The sequence below is a fragment of the Lissotriton vulgaris genome, chromosome 6 (assembly GCF_964263255.1).
Source record: "Lissotriton vulgaris chromosome 6, aLisVul1.2, whole genome shotgun sequence".
NCBI classification, from domain to species: Eukaryota; Metazoa; Chordata; class Amphibia; order Caudata; family Salamandridae; genus Lissotriton; species Lissotriton vulgaris.
Genome location: NC_141694.1, coordinates 1,354,032,090 through 1,354,057,413, shown reverse-complemented (window position 1 = coordinate 1,354,057,413; position 25,324 = coordinate 1,354,032,090). Strand labels below are relative to the sequence as shown.

The following is a 25,324-nucleotide window of genomic DNA, read 5'->3' as shown; positions in this document are numbered from 1 at the left end:
ATTTCCACATCCCCGTCCTGCCGGCCCACCGGCGTTACCTACGGTTCATGGTAGGCCACGAGCACTTTCAGTTCACCGTGCTCCCCTTCGGCCTTGCCAGCGCCCCACGGGTGTTCACGAAGGTGATGGCGGTGGTCGCAGCCCATCTGCGCAGGCAGGGGGTATCAGTCTTCCCCTACCTCGACGACTGGTTGTTGAAGGCGGGCTCGCCCCAGACAGTCGTCAGCCACCTCCAGACTACGGCCGACCTCCTGCACTTGCTGGGGTTCTCCATCAATGTGCCGAAGTCACGCCTGTGTCCCTCTCAAAAGCTCCTCTTCATCGGAGCGGTTCTCGACTCGGCGCAGTTTCGGGTTTACCCACCCGAACAGCGGGTTCGGGATATTCAGGCTCTGATTCCTGTCTTCAGGCCGTTATCCCGGGTCTCGGTCAGGTTGACGCTGCGGCTTCTGGGGCTGATGGCCTCCTGCATCCTTCTGGTGCGTCACGCCAGGTGGCGGATGCGGGCTCTGCAGTGGGACCTGAAGTTTCAGTGGGCCCAGCATCAGGGCAACCTGTCCGATCATGTCCTGATCTCGGAGGGCACTGCGAAGCAACTGCAGTGGTGGCTCACGGACCGCGACTGGGTCAGTGGCAGACCCCTCTCCCTACCCCAGCCGGAGCACGTAGTTGTGACGGACGCGTCCCTCCAGGGCTGGGGAGGCCACATGGGAGAGGCGGAGATCAGAGGCCTCTGGTCTCCGGCGGAGTCCCGGCTCCACATCAACCTTCTGGAGCTGAGGGCGATTCGTCTTGCACTGAAGGCATTCCTCCCCTCTGTCAGGGGGAGCGTAGTGCAAGTGTTCACCGACAACACCACCGCCATGTGGTACTGCAACAAACAGGGCGGTGTGGGGTCGTGGACCCTCTGCCAGGAGGCTCTGCGCCTCTGGCAGTGGCTGGAACATCAGGGCGTGTCTCTGGTGGTTCAACACCTGGCAGGCTCTCTGAATGCCAGGGCGGACGAACTCAGCCGCCGGTGCATGATGGATCACAAATGGCGTCTGAACTCGGACGTGGCGCAAGGTCTCTTTCGACAGTGGGGAGAGCCTTGGTTAGATCTATTCGCCACAGAAGAGAACGCGCAATGTCAGCAGTTCTGCGCGTTGGAATTTCCAAGGCGGCACTCGCTCGGAGACGCTTTTCGTCGCGAGTGGAGCTGCGGTCTGTTGTACGCCTTTCCGCCTATACCACTTCTGCCCAGAGTGCTGAAGAAGATTAGGCGCGACCGGGCCCAGGTTATCCTTGTGGCTCCGGACTGGGCACGAAGATACTGGTATCCCGAGCTACTCAGCATGTCAGTCGATCCCCCGATTCGTCTGCCTCTTCGGGAGGACCTTCTGTCGCAGCAGCAGGGGACGGTCCTGCACCCGAACCTGTCCAGTCTCCACCTACAAGCTTGGAGATTGAGCGGCGGCAGTTGAGGCCATTTGACTTGCCTCCCGAAGTCTGTGATATCATTCTGGCAGCCAGGCGTCCCTCCACAAAGTCGGTATACGCCTGCCGGTGGAACAGATTTGTGGCATGGTGCACAGCAAAGGCTGTGGATCCTCTCTCTGCACCCCTTTCGGAAGTACTGATCTTTCTTCTTTCCCTTGCCCAGCAGGGCTCTGCTCTGGGCACTCTTAAAGGGTACCTTTCTGCTCTATCAGCCTTCTTGAGGCTACCAGATCAGCCTTCTTTATTCAAGTCCCCTATTGTAAGCAGATTTCTGAAGGGCATCACGCACATGTTCCCTCCTGTTCCCTTCGTGATGCCCCAGTGGGACTTGAATCTTGTTCTCACCTATCTGATGTGTGCTCCCTTTGAGCCACTTCATAACTGCCCTCTTCGTCTCCTTACTCTAAAGACGGCCTTCCTGGTTGCCATCACCTCTGCCAGGAGGGTGAGTGAGCTCCAGGCTCTTTCTTCTTCTCCGCCTTTCCTGTCTGTTCATCCTGATAAGGTGGTGTTGCGTACAAGACCTTCCTTTCTGCCCAAGGTTGTCACGGCCTTCCACATCGGGCAGTCCATCACCTTGCCCACCTTCTTTCCGCCTCCGCATCCCTCGAAAGAGGAGGAGAGGCTCCACCGTCTGGATCCAAAACGTGCGCTCTCCTACTACCTAGACCGCACTCGCCAATTCCGGGTGGATGACCAACTCTTCGTTGGTTACGTGGGCGCGAAGAAGGGGAAGGCTGTACACAAGAGGACCATCTCTAGGTGGATCATCTTGTGCATCCAAGCATGCTACTCCATGGCGAGGAAGGAGCCCCCGGCTGGATTGCGGGCTCACTCCACTCGGGCCACGGCAACGACAACTGCCCTGGGCCGCGGTGTCCCCCTGCAGGACATCTGTCAGGCAGCCACGTGGGCCTCGCTGCACACGTTCGCAAGACACTACTGCCTGGACAGTCAAGTCCGGAGGGATGGCTTCTTTGGCCGTTCCGTCCTCCAGGACTTTCTGGTGTGATATTGGTTCGCAGACCCACCACCGGGGTTGGTATTGCTGGGGTATCTATTCTAAGGTAAGGAATCTATCACTAACGTGTCTCTTTCAGATGCACAAGTTACTACTTGTGTAACGATATATCTGTAAGAGACATTAGTTAGTGATAGATTCCTTACCGCCCTCCCATCCTCCCCGTTCTGCGAACCGATATTTAGGGTTAAGGTCATCCCCTTCAGGGCCCTAGTTTCATGGCACCAGTGTTAGTTCTATCATGGCTCTGCGTATCTGGCGCGGAAAAGCTGTGTTATCAGAACTGACGTCAGCGCGCATGGGCGCCGTCTATATACTCCGATGACGTCATTCCGGCGCTCACGACGCCGACGACGGACGCGGAGCCGCAGACGACGCCTACCAGCGCGCAGGGGTATTGCTACGCAAAAATTTCCGGATCCAGTCTGACGCCTGGGGATATTCTAAGGTAAGGAATCTATCACTAACTAATGTCTCTTACAGATATATCGTTACACAAGTAGTAACTTGTGCTTTGCTAAGATCGTATTTCTGCAATTTAGCGCTTATTTGCGGGGCGCGAAGTTGAACTGGGAAGCCGCGAACTCACGCGAACAGTGCGAGCAAGCCATAAAATCTGCTGCTCGCGGATTTGCGGATTTTGCGGGAAATTCGCAAATCTCGCGGATTGCGAATTTACCGAAAATCCGCAAAATCCGCGAGCGGAACGGATTTTCCGCCCATACTTAACGGCTTCACACCTGATTGTGCTTTGAATGCTGCACTTGGAGACATCCCTCATCACTCCCTGTGTGGAACTATCATCTTGAAATAAAGACTGCGCCTGATGTAGAGAGACGGTGTACAGTATCTGAGCGAACCTCCTCCAACCAGTTGAAGAAAAAAGTCAACAGAATCAACATTTCCTATCCGGAAACAAACTAAAAGAATGGAGCAGACACTTTGCAAATGTGCTCTAGATTGAAAAGGTGTCAGGGAACTCTTGTGATGCAGTGCAGGTATTACTGACATCCAGTCTCTCAGAGGTGAGGAGACACCACCAGGGAGTCCATATACATCAGTGGAGGAGAGATGTGGGTCTACCTTGGAGCAAAGCCACTCTGGCCTACGGAGGAGGGTAGTAGAGGACACCAGTACCATAGAGGAAGAGTGCCTATAGGAGATGCCCCGTTGTGGTGCTCAGTAAGAGGGTACTTGTCAAGAGTGCAGGCTGATATGTGGGACATTGTAGGCATCAACCTGAGTGCTATAGCGAGTCTCCTGGCTTCCTTATATTCAAATCAAGTGTGCTCTGCTAAAGCCAAGCTAGAGAGTGTGTTCATTGTCCATGGGCACCCTCACAAGGGTATTCTCCAGGGACCAAACCAGGTGCTGTTGTATTCCGCTCTAGGTGTCCGTATATAGGTTTTCCTGAAACATGTCCTTATATAGGCACAATTCGCATTGCCCTTATATAGGCATAAGATCCCAGTCCTTATTTAGGCATTAGCCATGCTACCCAAATACAGGCATGGTCACCTACATCCGTCCACCCCAACGCCACAACAAGTTCTTAGAAACTAGACCCTTAAGCTCTTGGGAGTTCCTCTAGCACAGGATTATTGATTTCTCCAAGAACTCATTTATTATGCATGAACCGCTATTCCTTAGGGGTTCACTCCAGACGTCTTCCTCTTCCCGACTTTACGTCAATGCTAACATTCCAAGGCACCTACCAGGTATAAATATACCTTCCCTTGCCCAAGCAAGTAGGAGGAGACCTCGACTTTCGAGGAGCCCGTGTCCTGGCCTGACGCACTGACAAGAGATGCTGTCATCCCTGCTCACAGAGAATCCAGCTTCTAGTGTACTGACTCCCTTCGCGGGGTGTTAGAGTTCGAGACCCAGAAAGAGATTCCCACCTCTCTCATTCTCAAGGTATGGAGATGACTAGAACCTAGAGGGACTCTTGGCATATTAGACTTGGCATACCAGACTATAGCATACCATACTATAGCCTACCAGACTATATAATACATAACCTACTTCTTACCTTGTAATACACTTAGGTTAGATACACTGGGGTAAAACTAGTTAGAGAAGCATCTTATGAGTACTCACATTTTTAGCTTATGTTATTTATGTATATGAATATATGTGTCATAGCTAAAAGATACTGCTAGCGCAGTATTATTCATTTCTACTGCTTACGCTGTACATAATATATCTCGCATACTGTCTTACGATTGTAACAGCTCATATCTCTTGCACGAGAAACAAGACTGTTCAATAAATCGTTTTATTGAAACGCCCGTCTATTCTTTCTGTGTAATTCTGAAGAAACTAAGCATGCATGATTAGCTGAGTGAAACTGTTATCTGTTGTTTCCACGATTCTAAAGGGAAACAAAGTTGCCATGTTTATGCGGTTGCCAGACACTATTCCCTTCTTGTTTACAAGGAGTTTCTAGTGGCCTCTGAGTTAGCTGGCACAAAGTAAATAAATATAAAATACTTGATAGGGGCATACTGACCTCAGTACTATGCCAAATCTATAGGGTATATTATTCCAATGCGCAAAGCCTATTAGGGAAATAGGAACTACACTACAGTGCTGGAGTGACTCTCGATTCATTTCTGTAATATATCCAGTGTGCCCCGCTGATGAGAAGAAATAATTTGCAGCCATTGCCCATGGTCACCATAGACTGGTGGGATGCAACAGGAGCAGGCACAAGTGGTGGAGTGAGTTTCCCTGTGCTCACCCCTGGACAAAGGTGAATTCGTCCACAGCCTGCGGTCTCCCTTTGTGATACATGAGGATTTGCGAGGGATGCTAACACTGCTTGGAACCTCTGACTGCCTGGAACTAATGATCTCTCCGCAAACTCAAGGCAGATTAAGCTTCTAGCCGCGGAGGTGGCTGGATCCCGGTGTGCGGCGGACCAAGCGGTGTCGCTGAGCTGCGGCGATCACCGGGAGTTCGCCCACCACCGCGAAGAGTGACAGCGCACCGAGGGCACCTCCGCCGGATTGCCGCGATACCCGAGCCCCCGGCTTTGGGGCCTGACCCCGAGGCCCGCTCTGGAGAGATGACCTTCCCCGCACTGGCGAGGCTCTGGCGACCCGGGTGGCGGAGCGGATCTGCCTGCAGCAAGGAGCGTGGTGGCGACCAGCGCCGTTGACCCGGTGAATGCGTGCTGCTCCGGGCCGGGGTTGCGCCTGGTTGCCTGGGGTGCGAAAATCGAGCCCCCGGCTTGGGGGCCTGGCACTGCTATCGGAGGGTCAGGCTGAAGGTGGCAGGCACTTGGATGCTGCGGCGACTCTGGGGAGACAAAGTGGTCCCGGGCCTTTCCCGACAGAGGCTACAACCTGTACGCAGAACTGATAGAGCTGCACCAGAGCCCGAGGCCTGAGACTTGGAGGTGGCGGGGACCGGCGGCGGGACCAGGAGCCAGAGGCATTTGCGGTGCTGCCCCGAGAGGGAAGTGTGGAAGGTCCAAAGCACTGGGGGGAACCGGCTGAAAGCCCTGTGACAGGGGTGTGGAACACCGCTTGACGTTGCACTGCGAACCTGGCCCAGTGCGCCTGCACGGCGCAGTGAGAGGGACGGCCTAAACTCACTCGTGGGGCCCGGGCAGGCGGGCAGAGCCCTCCCTTGGCTGTTACTGAGTTGCCCCATATTGGCTCTGCTTCCATTGCAGCGGGCACGGTTTGAGACCCTCCGCAGCCGATATTTCCAGGCATCATGGCTATGGGACACCGCTGAGCGGGGCGCAAGATAACTGATATGTTGGGGAAAGTCGCCCCCAAGGGAGACAAAAGCCCCGTACCCTCGGGGACCCCGAAGACCATCCCGGGGCCGGACGATGCAGGTACCCCATCACCAAATCCTTCCTAGAGACTCTCTTTAACACCTTAAGGGAAGACTTCCAGACATTGAAACAGGATATGGCCAGAGAGTTCAGGGAACTGCGCATGGACTTGGACGGCCTCAGGGAACGTGTGGCTGCGGTGGAGGAGGCCGACCTTTCCAGAGGCGAAGAGATAGAGCAACTACAGTAGGAGGTGGTGTGCCTCAAAGAGCAGCAGGTAGATTTACAAGCACACGCAGAGGACCTTGAAAACCGGTCCCGAAGGAATAATATACGGGTCCGGGGTGTGCCACTCAAAACAGAAGGGTCGGATGTCGCTCTCTTCTTGCAAAGCCTATTCGGAGACATTTTGGGAGAAAATGAAGGCTTTGCCATACGCATTGACAGGGTGCACAGGGTGGGCCTGGCGCGTCGTGCACCTGCTCCCCCTCCGGACATCCTGGCGTTCCTCCCAGACTTTCCGTTGGAAGAGCGTATATTGCAAGAGGCCCGTAAGAAGCAACCCCTCCTCTACCGAAGCCACCCAGTATCATTATTCCAGGATCTTTCAGCCATTACCCTGCAGAAGAGAAAAACTTTCAAACCAGTCACCGCCTTCCTGCTTGAGAATGGCATTCCTTACTCTTGGGGCCATCCCTTTCGAATAATCTTCAAATGGAACAGGACTTTGCAGCAGCTCCGATCCTTGCAGGATACATGCACACTCCTGGGAATCACTCTTGACGAGACCTCAGAGAGAGATGATCTGGCAGGGAGGCCCTCGCCCAAGTCCTCCCCACGAACCTCAGTCGATGGCTGGCAGCGAGTCAAGCGCCGGGGCGGACCCAAGAGGTCCCTGAAGCTGGATCCTGAGCTGATGGCGCAGGAACAGGCGGCGGCCATCCAAGAAGTATCCAGGGACACAGCGATGTCGGAGTGATCCCATGGGTTCTGCGCAATGCCTTGAGGAATCGGTATTGGCTGAAGCTGTGTAAGGGGGTTTATCTGCTTCAGGACTAGCAGGTCAGGGGGAGACGGGGGAGCCGACGGGTGTTCCACTGTCACACACTCCTCCACGTGAAGACTCCGTGGGTCTGAACTGTGTCTGGATAGGCCCAGGACTATGATGAAGTTGGGGTTCCAGTTGGTTTTATGGGGGGGAGGGGGGAGGGTACTGGGAGGGGGACCACAGTTGGGGGGGTAGGTCCTGGATGGGGGGATGGGCGTCAGTTGGTACGGGGATGTTTGGGGGGGGTGCTGTGGGGACAGGGGGCTGGGGGTGGGGCTGCGGGAGGGACCCAGTGTGCCGGGGGGTTCCACGGGACTGACATGCTCTCCGAGTCGTTATCAGCTTCATTAGGAGCATTGCATTTTCACAGCTGGTGGCCCGCGTGACTTCCTATGATGGAGTCTAGTCTGAAGGTACTAACTCTTAATGTTAAGGGCTTGAACAACCCGATTAAAAGGAGGGCTGTGATATCCTACCTGGAGAACTCCGGAGCCGATATATGGTTACTGCAAGAAACCCATCTCTTACCTAAAGACTGGCATAGGATGCGCTCGCGCGCTTTCCCCCAGCAAATCTTTTCCTCACTCCCAACAAAGAAGGCGGGGGTGGCTATTTTCGTCTCCAAGCGCTTCCGCAGCTGCGTGGGGGACAAAGGGGGGGAGATTAAAGGTAGGCTGTTAGCACACACCTTCTCAATGGGGGGACAACGCTTTACGATTGCTTCACTATATGCCCCGAACTCAGGACAGGAAACCTTTTTAAAACATGCCATCTCAGAGTCCCTTCACTCCCCTGCCCCTCTTCTGCTTGTCGGGGGGGGACCTTAACCTAGTGATGGACACAAACATGGGCAGATCGGGTCATCGGTACGGGGACACCGGCGCCATAACCGCTGCCGGTAAGGACTGGTTACGTGACAGGGGCATGGTGGATCTCTGGAGATCTGCGCATCCCAACACATCACATTTCACGTTCTATTCCCACGTCCACCGCACATACACCAGGTTAGACCACTACTTAGGTTCTTCTGAACTGCTCGCCATCCTCAAAGACGTAAGCATCACCCCAGCCGCATTGTCTGACCAAAATGCTGTGGAACTGACGCTACAGGTTCCCAGGTCCGCCCGCCCCCCTGGGACATGGCGGTTGCGCGAACCCCTCTTACAGAGGCCGGAGGTCACCAAGCAATTACATGCCTGCCTCACTGACTACTTGGCTATTAATGACCCCCCGGGACATCTGTGTCCGCCCTTTGGGATGCCTTGAAACCGGTGGCCCGCGGCGAGCTCATTCCAATTGCAGCGGCGGAAGCCAAAGACCGCAAGGCAAAGAGGGATGACCTCACGGCTCGGGTCTCTGAATTCGAGAGGGTCCATAGTCGTACCGGTGCTCCGCGGGTCTGGAGACAACTGAAGGCCGCCAGAGCCCAACTAGCCAGCCTAGACACGGACCGAGCGGAATTTGCCGCTTTGCGCCTCCGTCATTCTTATTATGTCGGGGGGAACAAGACGGGCCGCTTACTTGCTAGCTCCCTGAGGGCGAAGACCCAATGTTCCAAAATCACTAGCCTTACAGATGACTCTAGTCTGGATATTTCTGGCGAGACCCAGATCGCGGAGGCATTCAGGACGTTTTATGCCACACTATATAAGGCCGACTCTGTCTCGTTGGAGGATGCTCATAACTACTTAGAATCAGCGAACGTAACGGAGCTGTCTCAGGACAACGTGAATTCCCTAGACGCTCCTATCCACCTGGACGAAGTCCTTGCTGCTATCTCTCGCCTCCGCCCTCTTAAAGCCCCAGGACCTGACGGCTTTTCAGCCGGGTTCTATAAAACCTTTGGCCAGCTGTTAGCTCCGGTCCTCACCCGGCTCTTCAACTCCTTTGAGGGCCCGAGCTCCATCCCCCCAGATATACTGGCAGCCGAGATTATAGTGCTGCCCAAACCAGGCAAAAAACCCACGTGCTGCTCCGCATTCAGGCCCATATCCTTACTTAACCTGTACTTGAAGATCTTTACGGGGATCCTAGCTGCGCGTCTTATTCTGTGTCTACCCGGGATCCTGGAGCATGATCAATCAGGCTTTGTCCCGAATCGCCAATGCAGCGATAACACTAAACGTATACTTCATTTGATCGATAAAGCTCACTTCCAGAACTCGGATTCTGCGCTGCTGGCTATCGACGCGGAGAAAGCGTTCGACCGGGTAGACTGGACCTACCTCCAACAAGTCCTGCGGCGCTTTCGGATAGGAGATCGGTTTCAGGCTGGATTGCGAGTTGCTACCACCGCCCTCAGGCTCGTGTCCGCATGGGCGATCTACGCTCTGACCCTTTTGAGATTCAACGAGGCATGAGGCAGCATTGCCCTCCTTCGCCCCTTCTATTTGCCCTCTACGTAGAGCCTCTTGCGCAAAGGATCCATGACAACCCTGCCATCCAAGGCATGACCTTTGGTCGGGAGCCCCATGTGATCGGACGATATCATCACTGCTCTGGATCGCCCGGACCGCTCTGTCCCTGCCTTTCTGACAGAGCTGGAGTCCTTTGAAGCCATCTCCGGCTTCAAAATCAATAGAGGTAAATCCCTCATATTACCCTTGGGCAGGAACGCCCGACAACAGGCGCTTCCACCTGCTTATGGGGGAGGAGTCTCCTCGGCCACGCACCTTCCCTACTTGGGTGTTACACTTACCGCTTCCACGGAGTCTACGCTGACTCTCAACTATACGGGCCTTTCTTCCCCAATCCGGTCCGATCTTGCACACTGGGCCAAACAGCCTCTCTCCCTAATGGGACGCGTTGCGGCGATTAAGATGTCGGCTCTGCTGAAAATCCTGTACATTTTCCAGACTCTCCCGGTGCTCCCCCCGGCTGGCACCATCCCGACCCTACAAGCCGCCTTCCATCATTTCATCTGGGAGGGCAAACGGGCGCGCCTACATAAACGTCTAGCCTATCGGAACGCAGACAAGGGGGGTCTTGGTGTCCCCAACCTTCTACAGTACTTCCAGGCTGCGCAACTTCGATATCTGGTAGAGTGGTTCAGGCCGGAATCCGAGAAGCGCTGGTTATTTCAGGACAGGGCAATGGCTGGTACCTCCCTCTCGAAAATTCCGTTCCTTCCTAGACAGCACCGACCGCGCTACCTCCTGCGATCCCCTATTACTCTCACTGTCATGCAGGTCTGGAATGCGTTGTGGTCAAGAAGGGGCTCACCACCTTCCCCTCTCCACTTACACCTGTCCTGGACAACCCAGAGTTCCCACCGGGCAACGCTCCTTGGGCCTTCCTGCAATGGCGCGGCATTAGTTGCTTTTCGGCCGGCCACCTCTTCGACCTGCAGGGTTTCCTCCCCTTTAAGGACATAATCCAGGGCTATGATGTTGTCTCCCCTCACTTATTTCAATACTTCCAACTTAGACACTGGCTTACGCACCCAGACATCGTCACCATAGTTGGCAGGCCCATGACGACCTTTGAGAAATGGCTAGTGACAAAGGATTCGGACAGACATCTTATCACGGACCGCTACAAAATGCTTGCGCCCCCCCACTCCTTCAGGCAAGACAGCAGGCCAGAGGCGATGGGAGGCGGAACTAGGGAGGGTCTTATCACCCAAGGAATGGAGTTATGTCTATTATAGAGCCGCCCACACCACTCGCAACACCGCCTCCAGGGAAGCGGCGACGAAGCTGGCCATATACAGGCACCTCACCTTGGTCCGGCTCAATAAGGGCAACCCCACACGTAGTGCGCTATGCTGGAGGGGCTGCGGGGAAAGGGGCACCCTGACTCACCTTCTCTGAGACTGCTGTGAAGTCCAGGCCTATTGGAGGACGGTCCTGGACGACATTGATTCCACATTTGATACCGAAGTTCCCAGATTCCCGACATACACCATTTTAGGCCTACCCAATGCACTCACCTTCCCCCAGAAATCTCTTAGAGGTCGCCAGATGGGGATCGCCATGCAGGCTGCAACACAACATGTCCTGTCCCTCTGGGGCTCCACCACCAGACCCACTCACACTGGTTAGTTACATAAAATATGGTTCACCTTGGGAATGGAATGTATTCACGCCACGCTCACGCACTCCACGGCTGCTTATCAAAAGGTCTGGCTTCCACTGCTTTCCCTCTTGTCCAAAGAATTTAATTAGATCACGTGCCCTAAGTACTTGCGCATTCTACGACTCACTGCGAATACACATGACTCCTTGTGACCATCTGAGTGATTGTATCATCTACTACACAACTATGGCTATGTTTTTTCCACATGTTCGGCACACTGGGTGGGGTGGGAACTGGGAGGGAGGTGGGGGGAGCGGGGGGGTTTCGGTTGGGGCTTTTCTTCCTACAATTTCATTGCTTCATTACAAGGGACATCTGCAATCCTGGCACTAAACCTTTGTCATACCAATCGCAACTGACTATCCATATGCCTATTGGACACTGTATATCTCTCTGTTTTGATTGCCTTTTATGCCTAACATGCCTCCCTTGCAATGTATTGTCTACTGTTGCTTTTGAAACCAATAAAACTAATTAGAAAAAATAAAACCTGAGGCTCAAGAAGAATCCTAAATCTTCCTTTTTCTGGCACATCTCTCTTTGGGGCGATTGCTGATGAAGAGATGCAACGGATGAAAACAAAGTTAGACACCCTTAAAGCCGTGGGGCTTGAAAAGAAAAAGGAATTCCAGAAGAAGTTCCGTTCTGACAACAAGGGCTCTTCGAAGCAGAGGGTTCAAACCCCTCACTGGCAGAAGGGCCAGAACCAGCAAGGCCAACAATATAAAGGCAAGCGCAATTCCAAAGGAAGTGGGAATCAGCGCCAAGGCAACAACTTCAATAAGCCTCAGCAGAATGAATGAGTCTTCACTTCCCCCAGCGCCGTTGTCCACTCCAGTGGGGGGAAGCATTGCACATCACAGGACAGAGTGGCAGGCCATTACAAAAGATCAATGGGTGTTGTCTATGCTGCAGAATGGGCACTGTCTTAGTTTTCATCGTCTACCTCCATTCGTTCCACCAGCTACAACTGCTAAAGAAAGAAGTAGCGACACTCCTCGAAAAATCAGCCATCGAGAGGGTGCCGGTGGCTCAAAGGGGGAAAGGAGTCTATTCGAGGTATTTTCTGGTCAGAAAAAAGGGCCAGAAGGCGGAATATAGGCCCATTCTGGACCTGAGAACACTCAATCTACTTGTCAGAAAAGAAAAGTTTCGCATGTTGGCTCTTCATCAAATATATCCACATCTCAGGAAGGGGGATTGGATGTGTTCGCTGGCCCCTCAAGATGCATACTTTCATGTCCCGATACGGCTCGATCACAGGAGATTCCTTCGGTCCTGGGTGGGGACCTCCCACTACCAGTTCAAAGTCCTACCGTTTGGGTTGAAGTCAGCCCCCAGGTTGTTCACAAAGTGTGTCGCAGTGATGGCGGCAGCTCTACGCCGCAGGGGGGTCTTCATATACCCATACCTAGACGATTGGCTGTTGAAAGATCCTTCCCCAGACAACGTAAGGAATCAATTCCAGACCTGCATAGAACTCTGTCAGCGGCTAGGCCTACATGTCAACTACAGCAAGTCTGTCTCCCCAACCCACTCAGAAGATTCACTTCCTAGGAGCTCTGCTAGACTCCGAAGTAGGAAAAGTGTTTCCTTCGGAGGAGAGACAGTTTTCTATAACGCTCAAGTGCCAGCAAGTTCTTCGCAGCAGGACTCAGAAAATGCGATGGCTTCATGCATCTTCTTAGTACCGAACGCCAGACTTCGGATGCGTCCTCTTCAGCAGGATCTGGAGGACAAATGGGACCAGCAGTCAGCTCGCTGGAACGATCAGATAACTTTGTCAGAGGTAGCTCGAGCTTCCATCCCGTGGTGAACAAAGAAGCAGAACATGCAGGTGGGAGTTCTCTTCCATCAACCTCCTCCTGCACAAACGATAATCACAGACGCGTCTTTACAAGGCTGGGGAGCGCACATGGGGCCTCTCCAAGTGCAGGGTCTGTGGTCTTCCAAAGAAAGCAACTACCACATCAACTTGCTGGAATTAAGAGCAGTCCACCTGGCCCTCAAAGCGTTCCTTACCTCGCTTCAGGAGGCAACGGTTCTAGTACAAATGGACAACACCACCACGATGTACTATTTGAACAAGCAGGGAGGAACACGCTCAAGGACTCTATCACTGGAAGCTCAGCGCATCTGGCATTGGCTTCTGCCCGCAAGTTGTCTGTTCAAGCAGTCCACCTCCCAGGAGAGCAGAATGTGAGGGCGGACGCACTAAGTCAGTACTTCGAAGACAGAGAGGACTGGGTTCTCAACGACGAAGTGCTAGAAGATATTTTCCAGTCTTGGGGTCGTCCTTCCATACACCTCTTCGTGGACGACGTAAACAGCAAATGCCCAAGCTTCGCCTCAAGGTTCTACCGACCAGGAATGAGAGGGAATGCTCTTTTGATCGACTGGCCAGGGGAATTTGTGTACGCCTTTCCACCCCTTCCGCTGATCCCGAAGGTGGTGAGCAAGCTGAACCACTCGTGCACAACAATGATCCTGATTGCACCCGACTGGCCGAGACAATGGTGGTACACGGACCTACTTCACCTGTCAGTGTCTCCTCACAAGAGGCTTCCATGCAGGCCGGACCTGTTATCGAAGATGAACGGGAAGATTCACCATCCCAACCTTCCGCCACTGAACTTGGCAGCAAGGCTCCTGAGGTCATTCAGTACGACCATCTAGGACTGCCACAAGATTGCATGTCCATTCTGAGAGAAGCACAACGTCCTTCCACAAGACACTCTTACGCATGCAAGTGGAAGCGGTTCTATATGTGGTGCATGCAGAATGGTCATAATCCGGTGAAGGGTCAGGAGGAAGTAGTTCTTCCCTACTTGTTGTACCTGCTAAAGCAGGGTTAAAGTTTAATCCCATTAAGGTGCATTTAGTCGCTATAACTGCTTATAGGCGATCACCTTCACAAACCTCTTTATTCCAGTTGCCAGCAGTAAAGGATTTCCTGCAGGGTCTGATAAAGGTGTACCCTCCAGTACGTCCTCCTTCTCCTCCCTGGGAGCTGAACCTAGTACTATCAAAGTTGATGGGCCCTCCTTTTGAGCCCATTCATAAAGCTACGTTACAGCATATTTCCTGGAAAGCGGCTTTTTTGGTAGCGATTACGTCAGCCCGTAGGGTGAGCGAGATTCAAGCTTTCTGTACCAAGGAACCATATACAGTGTTTCATTTGAATAGAGTGATTCTGAGAACGCACCCTTTGTTCCTGCCGAAAGTGGTATCAGATTTTCATGTTAATCAATCGATTTCTCTGCCCACTTTTTTTCCCAATCCCTCTACTCCAGCTGAGAGGGCTTTACATTCTTTGGCCCTGAAAAGAAATTTAAAATTCTATCTAGACAGGTCCAAGCCAATTCGACATTCTGATCAGTTATTTATTAACTATGGATCGATCAGTACTGGTCACGCAGCGTCGAAACGTTTCGTGTATCAAACTTGCTTACCAATTGGCACAAAAACCTCTGGGGTTTACCCCTAAAGCGCATTCCACTAGAGGTAGAGCTGCGACCTGGAGGTCTGTCCATACATTTACCAGACATTACTGTCTGGATTCTGACATGAGAGCAGATACCCAGGTGGGTCAGGCCTCCCTGAGGAATCTGTTTAACAGCTGAGTTATTGGCTGTTATGATGTGGTTGGGTCATGTACTTCTCATTTACCTGCAGGTGGTTGATGGGCTTGCTATTCTATTCAGTGCTTATGACTATTGATGAGGATCCCCTGGAAGAGAAGGATAAGTTACTTACCTGTAATCCTAGATCTCTTCCAGGGGTATCCCCATCAAAGTCATAAGCAACCCACCTACCTCCCCAGGTAAATGAGATTCGGTACTATTACAATCTTATGGTTGAGCTCTGTCTTCAGGGTTATGCAAAGAACAACTGACCTAACTGTCACCCCTGAGGCATGATGGGAAGCCTGGGGTCATGGCTGCCTTAAAGGCACGGTGCCAGTTTTTGTTGAAAATGGTCTCATTTTCTATGCTATTGTTTTACAATGCAGCCCGAGGGCTAACAATGTCTATTTATTAGCAATTTTCAGGATTTATGAGTGGTTTTACTCATTAAAACACAAAGTTCAAGGTATATTTGACCTAATGTGTTTTTTGTTTCCTTACTAATTGCAGTACATGTACTTATGTTTACATTGTTACGCCTCGGTTTTGGGGCTGCATTAGTGTGAGAAAAATAATATATGTACGCACATATATGTGGAACGAGATATATGTGTTTTTACAAATATATTTTTATATTGTTTCCGGGGTCCCGCACATGGGCGGGAATATTCAGTGCTTATGACTTTGATGAGGATACCCCTGGAAGAGAACTAGGATTACAGGTAAGTAACTTATCCTTGCTGCTTATTTATCTAATGCAAATAACAATCATTGACAAAGTCAATAGTCCTGACTTGTTGAAGGTATGATGTTACTTGTTGTATCATATATCTGGATGTAATGACAGAAACAGCAAAATACAAGTTGGGCGGCACACTATGCTAAGCACAGATTTTTAGCTTACATGTGTTTAAGCCAGGCCTTTAATTATATTAGCCATGCCCCTTTGAGAGACTCCTCCAGTTTTTTCATCCCACTTAAAGCCCTGCTTACTATCATTGACAGCATGGCGGGGCAATGTGTGGTGCAACCTACAGTGGCCTCCTGACGAGAGTCCTGGCCCTTTAGATTTTTTTTTTTTTACAAATTAAGCACTGCTCTTATATTTACATGAGTTCAATTCATAATGTCTCATAGTGGTATTTCTTTGTAAATGTTATTTTATAGGGTACGTTTTTTACTTGGTGGCCGCCATGGGGAATTCAAATTCCTTCCTCCACCTGGGTATGCTCCTTGCTTTGAAGCCATCTTACCAAAGGAGAAGTTAAAAGTGGAGCACAGTAGAGAATACAAACAGGACCAGAACAGCTCCCGGGACCTGCTTGGACCTACCACCTCTCTTACCCAAGCAGCATTTACACCAGTTCCAGTTGATACCAGTCAGGTATGGATGAATGTTTAACATCATTTGCGAGAGATATGAAAAAAAGTACATTTACTCAAACCGCCTGTTCCCGCTATAAAAACAAAGGTCATTGTAGAAGTATATGATATTGATTGTGCGGGTGAGGTTAGTAAATGACGTTTCAATCGGTCCCACTTTGTTGTAAATGGGTTCTTTTTAAATTTATGGTGATATTTGACTACGAAATAGACAAAACAACTTCCTTGTACAAGAAGCAATACACCCTAAAATCACAATATATTTATATGTATTGCAGATTCAAACCCTAAAACAGAACAGATCATGAGAGCTGGTGGTTTAAACTATCACTTTGGTACAGAGGCACAGTGTGTCAGTTCAACTTTAGTCTACTAAGAAGGCAGAAGTAGAGAGTTGGCTATGAGGAAAATTCACAACAACAGAAAGGAACTACGTACGTTAAACTTGTATGCACAAAGGGCATCTGTGATCAGAAATAACAAATCCTGAGTCACAGAATCAGGATCCATTGAATGCTGGATGATAGATTTTTTTTTAAAAATAAATTATGGGGTATGTGTACAAGCCCCAATCGCCAACAAAGCGTCACTTTTTGTGATGTTCCGGTGGCACAGCGCATTTTCCATATTTACAAAGTGGCTCTAAGCCACTTTGCGTGTCTAAACGCCACCTTGTAAATAGGCCCTTTTCTGCTGCAGTCGTCTGCGGCAAAAGGGCATGCAATGGATGTTGCTGTGAGCGTACCACCGCATCACCCATTGCTTTTTGATGCTGCCCTAGATTAACAAGGCTGAGGCAGTGTCAAAAACTAACACCATGGAATACCTGGCATTAGAACCCTGCAATGAGGAGAAATTATTAATTTCTCTTCGTTTTTTGCTCTTTTCATGTCTGTTGCATTCTGCAGCACACATAGAAGGTGCAAATCACCATTATTGATTGTTTAAGTGCAGAAAGGTGTTACTTCCTTCCCATAAACAATCAACCCGGCAGCACAGGCACCCTTGCAACATGGCAGTAGGGTACCCGTGCTAGCGCCAGGCAGATTTTTTTGCACCAGCACTAGGGGAAACAGGGGTGAACCCTATTCTTGTGAATACGGCGCATCCCTGCTTTTTGAAAATGTCGGAGCGCAGCGATGCCAAATTTGAAGAAGCTCCACACTCTGACATTTTCTTGTAGATATGCCCCTATATTTCTTGGTCTGGATCTTTTTTATGTGGAAATAAAAGGAGAAAATTGATCAATTCCACATTTAACCTACATCTGGGTGTGCCCCATCTATATAGATTCAGCAATATTGATAAGACAGAATATCGAGGATGCAATATCAACAAAAAAAAAAAGGTATGTAAGTCTAGATTTTCGCTACCTAACTACACATATATGTACTTATGTGGTACATATATCTTCAAGGTACGTCTGTGGATAAGGAATAGTAAGTCTATACTTTCATATATCCACTTGTACCTTTCAATGTTTTGTTCCTCAATATTCTGTCCTCAATATTAGTTTGCCATGATATTGTTGGTTTCGATATTCAGTAATATAATCCTTAATATAAAACAAAGTAATGCCCTTAAAGCAAAGAGATTGAACCTGAATTCATTAAACCCAAGTTGTGCCCGGGTTGAGGTCCAGCCCAGCTAGAGGCTTACAGATGGAGAGCACCAGAGGCAGATTAATGAGCAGCCCCTACACATTTTGATATCACTTAAAAGTAAAATTTTAGGTAGGGATGCCAAGCATACAAAGCTAATAAATCGTATGTTCACCACCCAATGTGGTTGGGACTAAAAGAAGGAGGGGTAGAGTTGAGCAGTAAGTTGCCGGTACTGCTATGCAGGTATTAGGGACAGCAGGAAGTATTTCTGTATTACATTTATAGAACAAAGCGTGAAAAGGTTCTTGAGGCAATAATGCAAATCCACCCCATCTCCTGGGGACCAGTTGTATCTGATGTAAATGAGTGTTCACCAAGGATCAGGGGATCAATGATGGGACAAGGTGTCTCACAAAATACTTCTCTGGTATGGCTACAAGATACATTTAATTTGTGCATCTAGCAAGAGACAGTGGGTTAAATTGATATCATTTTTCAGAGAAATAGTTTCAATAATGGATTATTATGGATGGCGTTCTCGAGATCTTTTTTTGAGAAAATTTACTTCGTTCATTGGTATGAAAGGTTTGATGGATATTGCCTTGGATAGAGAACGTTATTAGCCAATTGCTGCGAAGAGTGAGAGTTCCCAGTGTTAGACATCAGTTGAGATACCTTGCATTCTTTCAGTGGCTACAGAAACGTGGAAATGGAATTGAGCAAAAACAACTCACACAACAATAAATTACATTTTGCATACATATATAATTTATCAGTCATCCCAGAGGGGAGAGAGTGTACTTCCATTGCATGCAGCGTAGCAGCATTTGCTGCACCTTCCCAGTGTAATCAATGGTTGCCTCCTAAACCCTTTTCACTGCTCCTGCTGGTTAACAGTGCACTCGTGAAAAAGAATGTTTATTAAATGCTAATATTTAACATTTCCATCTGCAGATTGTGTTGCCTCCTCACTTGGAAAGAATTCGAGAAAAGCTAGCAGAGAATATACACGAGCTGTGGGTCATGAATAAAATTGAGCTTGGATGGCAGTATGGTCCGGTATGTAATTTTTATTTTTACCCTGCGTTTGTGTCTGGATATTCCATAGAACACGTTTCCCAGCAAAGTGTTACTTTGAACCTAAATGCAAGTGATAGGATAGGGAAGCGGTGATATACAGGGCCTATTTAGAAAGGAACTTATAATTCTCCAGTATTCAATCTTTCATATATTCACATGCTTGTATCTTCCCCGTCGTCATGGTGGGAGTCTCCCGGTAAATAATAACCATAGCAGTAGAAGAAAAAACTGCCTGAAACCATAGAGTAGTGAAACCAGAGGGTAACCTCTCCTCCTCATTATGTGGCCCAAACTACAGCCAATCAGCAGCCAGCCCCAGCCTACACCATTCCCAGCAGAGCCACCATACCTCAGATTTCCAACCGCCTTCGTGTGAGAAGGAGTCTCCCTGAGCTCTGCTCAGTTTATTCTCCCTTCACTGAACTTTGACCTTTTTCAGTTGGAAGTCAGGTACTGTTCTCTTTTTTCTTGTCAAGGATTATTTCATTCATAAAGTCTGAAAGCTCCAAGAAGAGCCTTTTCAGAGCTTGCAGATCCTGTGGCAAGGCCAGACTATTATCTGAGGATCCTCACAAGGAGTGCTTGTACTGTCTGTACCCAAAGCATATCCAAAAGGACTGCAAGTATTGCCGGACCTTCTCTGCCAAAACTCTGAAGCATAGAGAAGCGCGCCTCTTATTATGGCTTCAGAAAAGGAAAGTTCAAGACTCGGAGTCTGAAGGAGAAGCCAAGGGACACACCTCTAAAAAGCTAAAAAGAGGGCCCTCTGAGGAAAAGGGAGAGGTGAGGAAGCAAAAAGCAGTAAAAACTAAGGAAGGTGAACCTTCTACTTCACTCCCTCCAACTCCTCTCAAGCCTTCCTCAGGAAAGAAGGCTCCGTCGTCGCTTCCGTCGACGAAATCTGCTGAGATTCGACGACGACGACGACCATTCCGTCGACGACGACAACGACGACAGTCTCGATGACGACAGCTTCGTCGACGTCGCCGACAACGACGACTCCGTCGACGGTGAATGCCAGACCTTCGTCGACGGCGAGATCTTCGTCGATGCGGATGATTGTTCCGTCGACACCCCGTCGACGACCCCGTCGACGACGAAAAAATCGTCGACAATGCCATCTCCAACAAAGATAACTTCGACTTATATTTCCGTAAAGAGGATTGTTCCGTCGACGGGGGTGTTGGCGAGCAAAAAAGGGGAGTTTTCCACGCCAAAGATTTCACCTCTGCTGCCCTCCACCATTCTGGATTGCCAGGAGTCAGAGGAGGAAGGATCCTTTGGTGATGCTTACAGTCCTTCTCAGCTCCATATTAAACATCAGGATTCTGATGAGGAAGACCACCAAGAGGCCCAGGAGCACTTCGCTTTTGCAGACCGGCCACTCAAGGGCCAGATGAGATACGAGTCATTTCACCAGGCTTATCACTATGATGATGATGAGGAGGAAGTGGATACGCCTGCGAGAGAAGAGGCAATGTCGGTGCCTATCTCTTTAATATCTGACCTAAGAAGTATGATAGACAGCTATTATCGTCGCTTTCCAGAAGGTAATGCTTCCGCGGCCTCAGAGAAAGTCTCTCAATCTGTTAAAGAGGCACCTCTGGCTCAGCCACCTCCTCCTCCTCGGACAGAGGTCCAGAATGTTATTACGATTCGTGATTACTTAAATGAGTCCGATCGGGATGATCAGGAGGAGGAAGGGGAAATTCCTCAGGGTGAGGAAGTTGGAGATGAATGGGACCAATATATTGATCCAACGTCCCCGGTGTCACCTTTGCCTCAATCAAGCTCTCCACCAGAGGACATAGCCAGTTTTCATGACTTGATGGAAAAAGCGGCTAAAAGATTCAAGCTTTCTATGCAAGTCAAGGAAAGCGAATATTTCCTTTACGACTTTAAGGAGTCCTCCAGGAATACAGTAAGAGCCATTCCAATTATTGACCATATCTGGGATGAAGGACTCAAGCTGATGAAGAATCCAGCCTCAGTCCCAGCATCCATACCCAGGCTGGACAAGAAGTATTGTGCTGTAGAGAAGGCTCCAGCATGTCTTATTGGTCATCCTCGACCGGACTCGGTCGTGACTCAAGCAGCGCAGAAGCGCTCCAAGAACCCGACGGCAACATGTGTGGCGCCCCCCGATAAGGAGGGCAAGAAGATGGACGGCATTGGTAAACGCTTTGCAGTCATGGCAGCTGCTTCTATCAAAGCTGCCAATGCAATAGCTCTTCTGAGCCGGTTCAATAGACAGATGTGGTCTGACATTGCACCTTTCCTGTCGCACCTTCTGGAGGACAAGAAAGAGGAGGCGACTACCATTCTACAGGATGGAGCCAGAGCAGCGTCGGAGTCCATAGACGTGGCAATGGACATAGCGTCTATAGCCTTTCGCCAGATGGCTGGGGCGGTAACCCTGCGGAGGCAAGGTTGGCTCAAAGCTACGTCTTTTCGACCGGAGGTCCGGGCAAAAATATTGGGCATGCCATTTGATGGAGAAAGCCTCTTTGGCAAGCAGATCGACGAGGCGTTACAGGGGATTAAAGCAGATACCGATACTGCTAGATCCTTGGGTTCATTACAACAAGGCCGTTATCAGTCCTTTCGCGGCCGAGGATCCAGAGGACACTTTCAACAGCAGCGTTCTTCTTACCAATCTAATCGGTCCCAACCTTACAACCAACAGGGTTACCGTCAGTACTCCTCCAACCAGCAGTATCGGTCCTCAAACACTTCCTTCCAAAAACAAGGAAGAAGAAAGTCCGCCGCCAGAGGGAATCAAGACTCTGGTCGCAGACAGTGATGTTCCTCAAGCGCCTCCATTACCGCTTCAGATCGACCAGTTCCACTACCTCTCTCAGTTTCTCCCGCATTGGCAGTCCATAACATCGGACAGATGGGTATTAGACATCATTACACAGGGTCACACCCTGGAATTCTCGCAAAGGCCTCCAAATCGTCCACCTCTCTGCAGAGTTCATCAGCACCTAGCGGCTCTCAAAGCAGAGGTCTTATCACTCATACTGAAAGGAGCCATAGAGGAAGTCCCATCAGACCAGCGGGGAACAGGTTTTTATTCACACTTCTACCTTATAAGGAAAAGGCAATCATCAAAATGGAGACAGGTGCTGGACCTCAGAGATCTGAACACTTACATAAAGAAGATTTCTTTCCGTATGCTGCCCTTGCAGGAAATTCTGCTACTGCTCCGCAAAGGAGACTACATGGTCTCTCTAGACCTGCTGGAGGCATACTTCCACATTCCGATACACAAAAAGCACAAGAAGTATCTGCGATTCATGGTGGCGGGGCGCCATTACCAGTTCAGAGTTTTGCCTTTCGGCCTGAAGTCTGCCCCCAGAGTTTTCACAAACTGCATGGCTCCTATAGCGGCGCATTTAAGGCAGCAAGATCTACAGGTTTTCCCATACCTAGACGACTGGTTAGTGAAAGGACCACCGTTCCAATCAACGCAGAGATCTCTATGGACCTGCTCGGATCTCTTCCAAAGGCTAGGCCTTCGGATAAACAAAGAAAAATCATTTTTTATTCCGACTTGTGCCCTACAATTCCTAGGAGAAATCTTGAAAACACAGGAAATGAAGGCTTACCCTTCGGAAGAAAGGGTAACAAAAATCTTGAATCTGACTGCATCTCTGGCAACAAAAAAGTTCACTTCCATCAGAATATTCAAGTCATTACTGGGAATGATGTCCTCTTGTATTCCACTGATCCCCAACTTCCGTTTACAGATGAGACCGCTGCAAGAAGCCCTGGACAAACAATGGGTCCAAGCCCTGGGTTCCCTCGACGACAAGCTGGTCTTAACCTGTCAGATCAAACGTGCAATGTCATGGTGGGGTATCAGGAGCAAATTAACAAAGGGCCTGTCATTCGAACCTCAATCACCAAGCTACGTCATGACATCAGACGCTTCATTACGAGGTTGGGGAGCGCATCTGCAAGACCTGGAGATTCAAGGCCTTTGGTCTCCTCAAGAGGCGAAGCTTCACATCAATCTCTTGGAATTAAAAGCCGTCTTCCTGGGCCTTCAGGCTTTCCTTCCCAGGATCCAGGGTTCATCGGTCTTAGTGCGGACAGACAGCACAACAAGAATTTTTTACCTGCGCAAGCAGGGTGGAACAAAACCCCTGTCGATTCTGGCACAAAGAATTTGGAAATGGCTATTGTGTCAAAACATAACGCTGCAAGTGGAACATGTTCCAGGAGTAGACAACACAAAAGCGGACCTGTTAAGCAGATCATCCGACATTTGCCACGAGTGGGAACTATGTCAGGTCCAGCTGAATCGGATTTTCAACGTATGGGGCAAGCCAAGTCTGGACTTGTTTGCAACTCAGAGCAACAAGAAATGCAAACATTATGCCAGCAGGCTCCCTCAGCAGGATTCAAAGGGGGAATGCTCTTCACCTACGATGGACAGGGATGTTTGCCTATGCCTTCCCTCCCTTTCCCCTGATTCCCAGATTACTGAGGAAAATGAGATCAGAACCTTGCCAAATAATACTGATAGCCCCAGCCTGGCCAAGTTAACCAGGGACTTGATTTCCATGAACAGAGGCTAAGTACTTAATCCGCAATTGACCTCTCTGAAATTGTCCGCTTGGAACCTTTTGAGCACGAATTCCAATCTCTAGATATCTCTCCGGAATGTCGTGAAATATTACAAAGTTCCGCAGCGCTGTCTACCAACAAGACATATACTGCAAAATGGAAGCGATTCTGTAGTTGGTGCGTTGCTAATGCAGTGCATCCCTTGACGTCCTCTGCTGAGAAAATTCTCCCTTATTTACTGCATTTAGCCAGATCAGGGCTGGCGCACTCATCTATTAAGGTCCATCTAGCAGCAATTTCCAGATACAGAAGATCCCCAGGATGCCCATCTTTGTGGTCTAACAGACTAATCAAAGAATTCTTAAAAGGGCTGTTCAGGAAGTTTCCTCCTGTTAAGCGTCCTCCACCTTCATGGCAGCTTAACACAGTCTTGTCACAGCTTATGAAAGCTCCGTTCGAGCCCATACACAAATCGGAATTGCAATTCTTGTCATGGAAGGTAGCATTACTGCTGGCACTCACATCAGCCAGAAGAGTGAGCGAGATCCAAGCTTTTTCTATTTTGGACCCATTCATTCAATTCAGGCCGGATAAGGTGATGATAAGAACTAACCCTAAATTTGTGCCTAAAATACCCTCTTATTTTCATCTAACTGAACCTGTGATCCTGCCTACATATTTTAAAAATCCTTCCTCAGCGGCTGAAAAAGCTCTACATACTTTGGATATTGGCAGATGCCTAAAATTTTACATTGAAAAGACAAAACATTTTTGCAAATCAAACCAACTGTTTGTCGCTTACTCGGGGCCCAGAAAAGGTCTGGCCCTGTCACGTCCCTCCATTTAAAGATGGATTGAATCCGCTATTGTCTTCTGTCATGAGAAAGCAGGAAGGCCTCTCGACATGAAAGTCCGTGCCCATGATACACGGATAATGGCGACGTCTTCTGCATTGCTAGCAGGAGTACCCCTTCCAGACATATGTAGAGCAGCAACCTGGTCGACTGCTTATACATTCACCAAACATTACTGTCTGGACACGGAATGGAAAGCAGATGCAGCAGTGGGACAGGCAGTTCTGCGACATCTCTTTAATTAAGGTACATGTTTATGAATTGCATTCTGCTAATTTTTTCTATATGATATATTTTCTCTTTACGCTAATAATTATAATGGCAAAGTTTTATTGATCATGCCTTTGGATTTGTAATAAGTTATTTTTAATAGAAGCAATTTATGGCACACAGCCCCGAGATAGGAAAGGGGTCTAGTCTAGAAACGCTCTAACTACAAGAACTGCTATCTACTCTGATACAAGCATGTGAATCTATGAAAGATTGAATACTGGAGAAAGAACTAGTTACTTACCTGTACACTATGGTTCTCCAGTATTATCTTTCATAGATTCACATGCGCCTGCCCGCCTCCCCGTTTCCATTAGGTAGACCACCTTTTATCTCTGGTTTTCCTGCATAGCTCACTCTTGGGCGGTAGGAAATCTGAGGTATGGTGGCTCTGCTGGGAATGGTGTAGGCTGGGGCTGGCTGCTGATTGGCTGTAGTTTGGGCCACATAATGAGGAGGAGAGGTTACCCTCTGGTTTCACTACTCTATGGTTTCAGGCAGTTCTTTCTTCTAC

The 25,324-nt window shown here is 49.5% G+C and overlaps 1 protein-coding gene across 1 annotated transcript in view; it reads left to right on the top strand.

Annotated features, from left to right (window-relative positions):
- RYR2 (ryanodine receptor 2) overlaps positions 1-25,324 on the top strand; it is a 3,481,211-nt gene that overhangs the window by 985,042 nt on the left and 2,470,845 nt on the right. The window contains exons 22-23 of the mRNA XM_086925791.1: positions 16,212-16,428; positions 18,986-19,090. Of these exons, the coding sequence (XP_086781917.1) occupies positions 16,212-16,428; positions 18,986-19,090 (322 nt within the window). The remainder of the gene's footprint in view (positions 1-16,211; positions 16,429-18,985; positions 19,091-25,324) is intronic.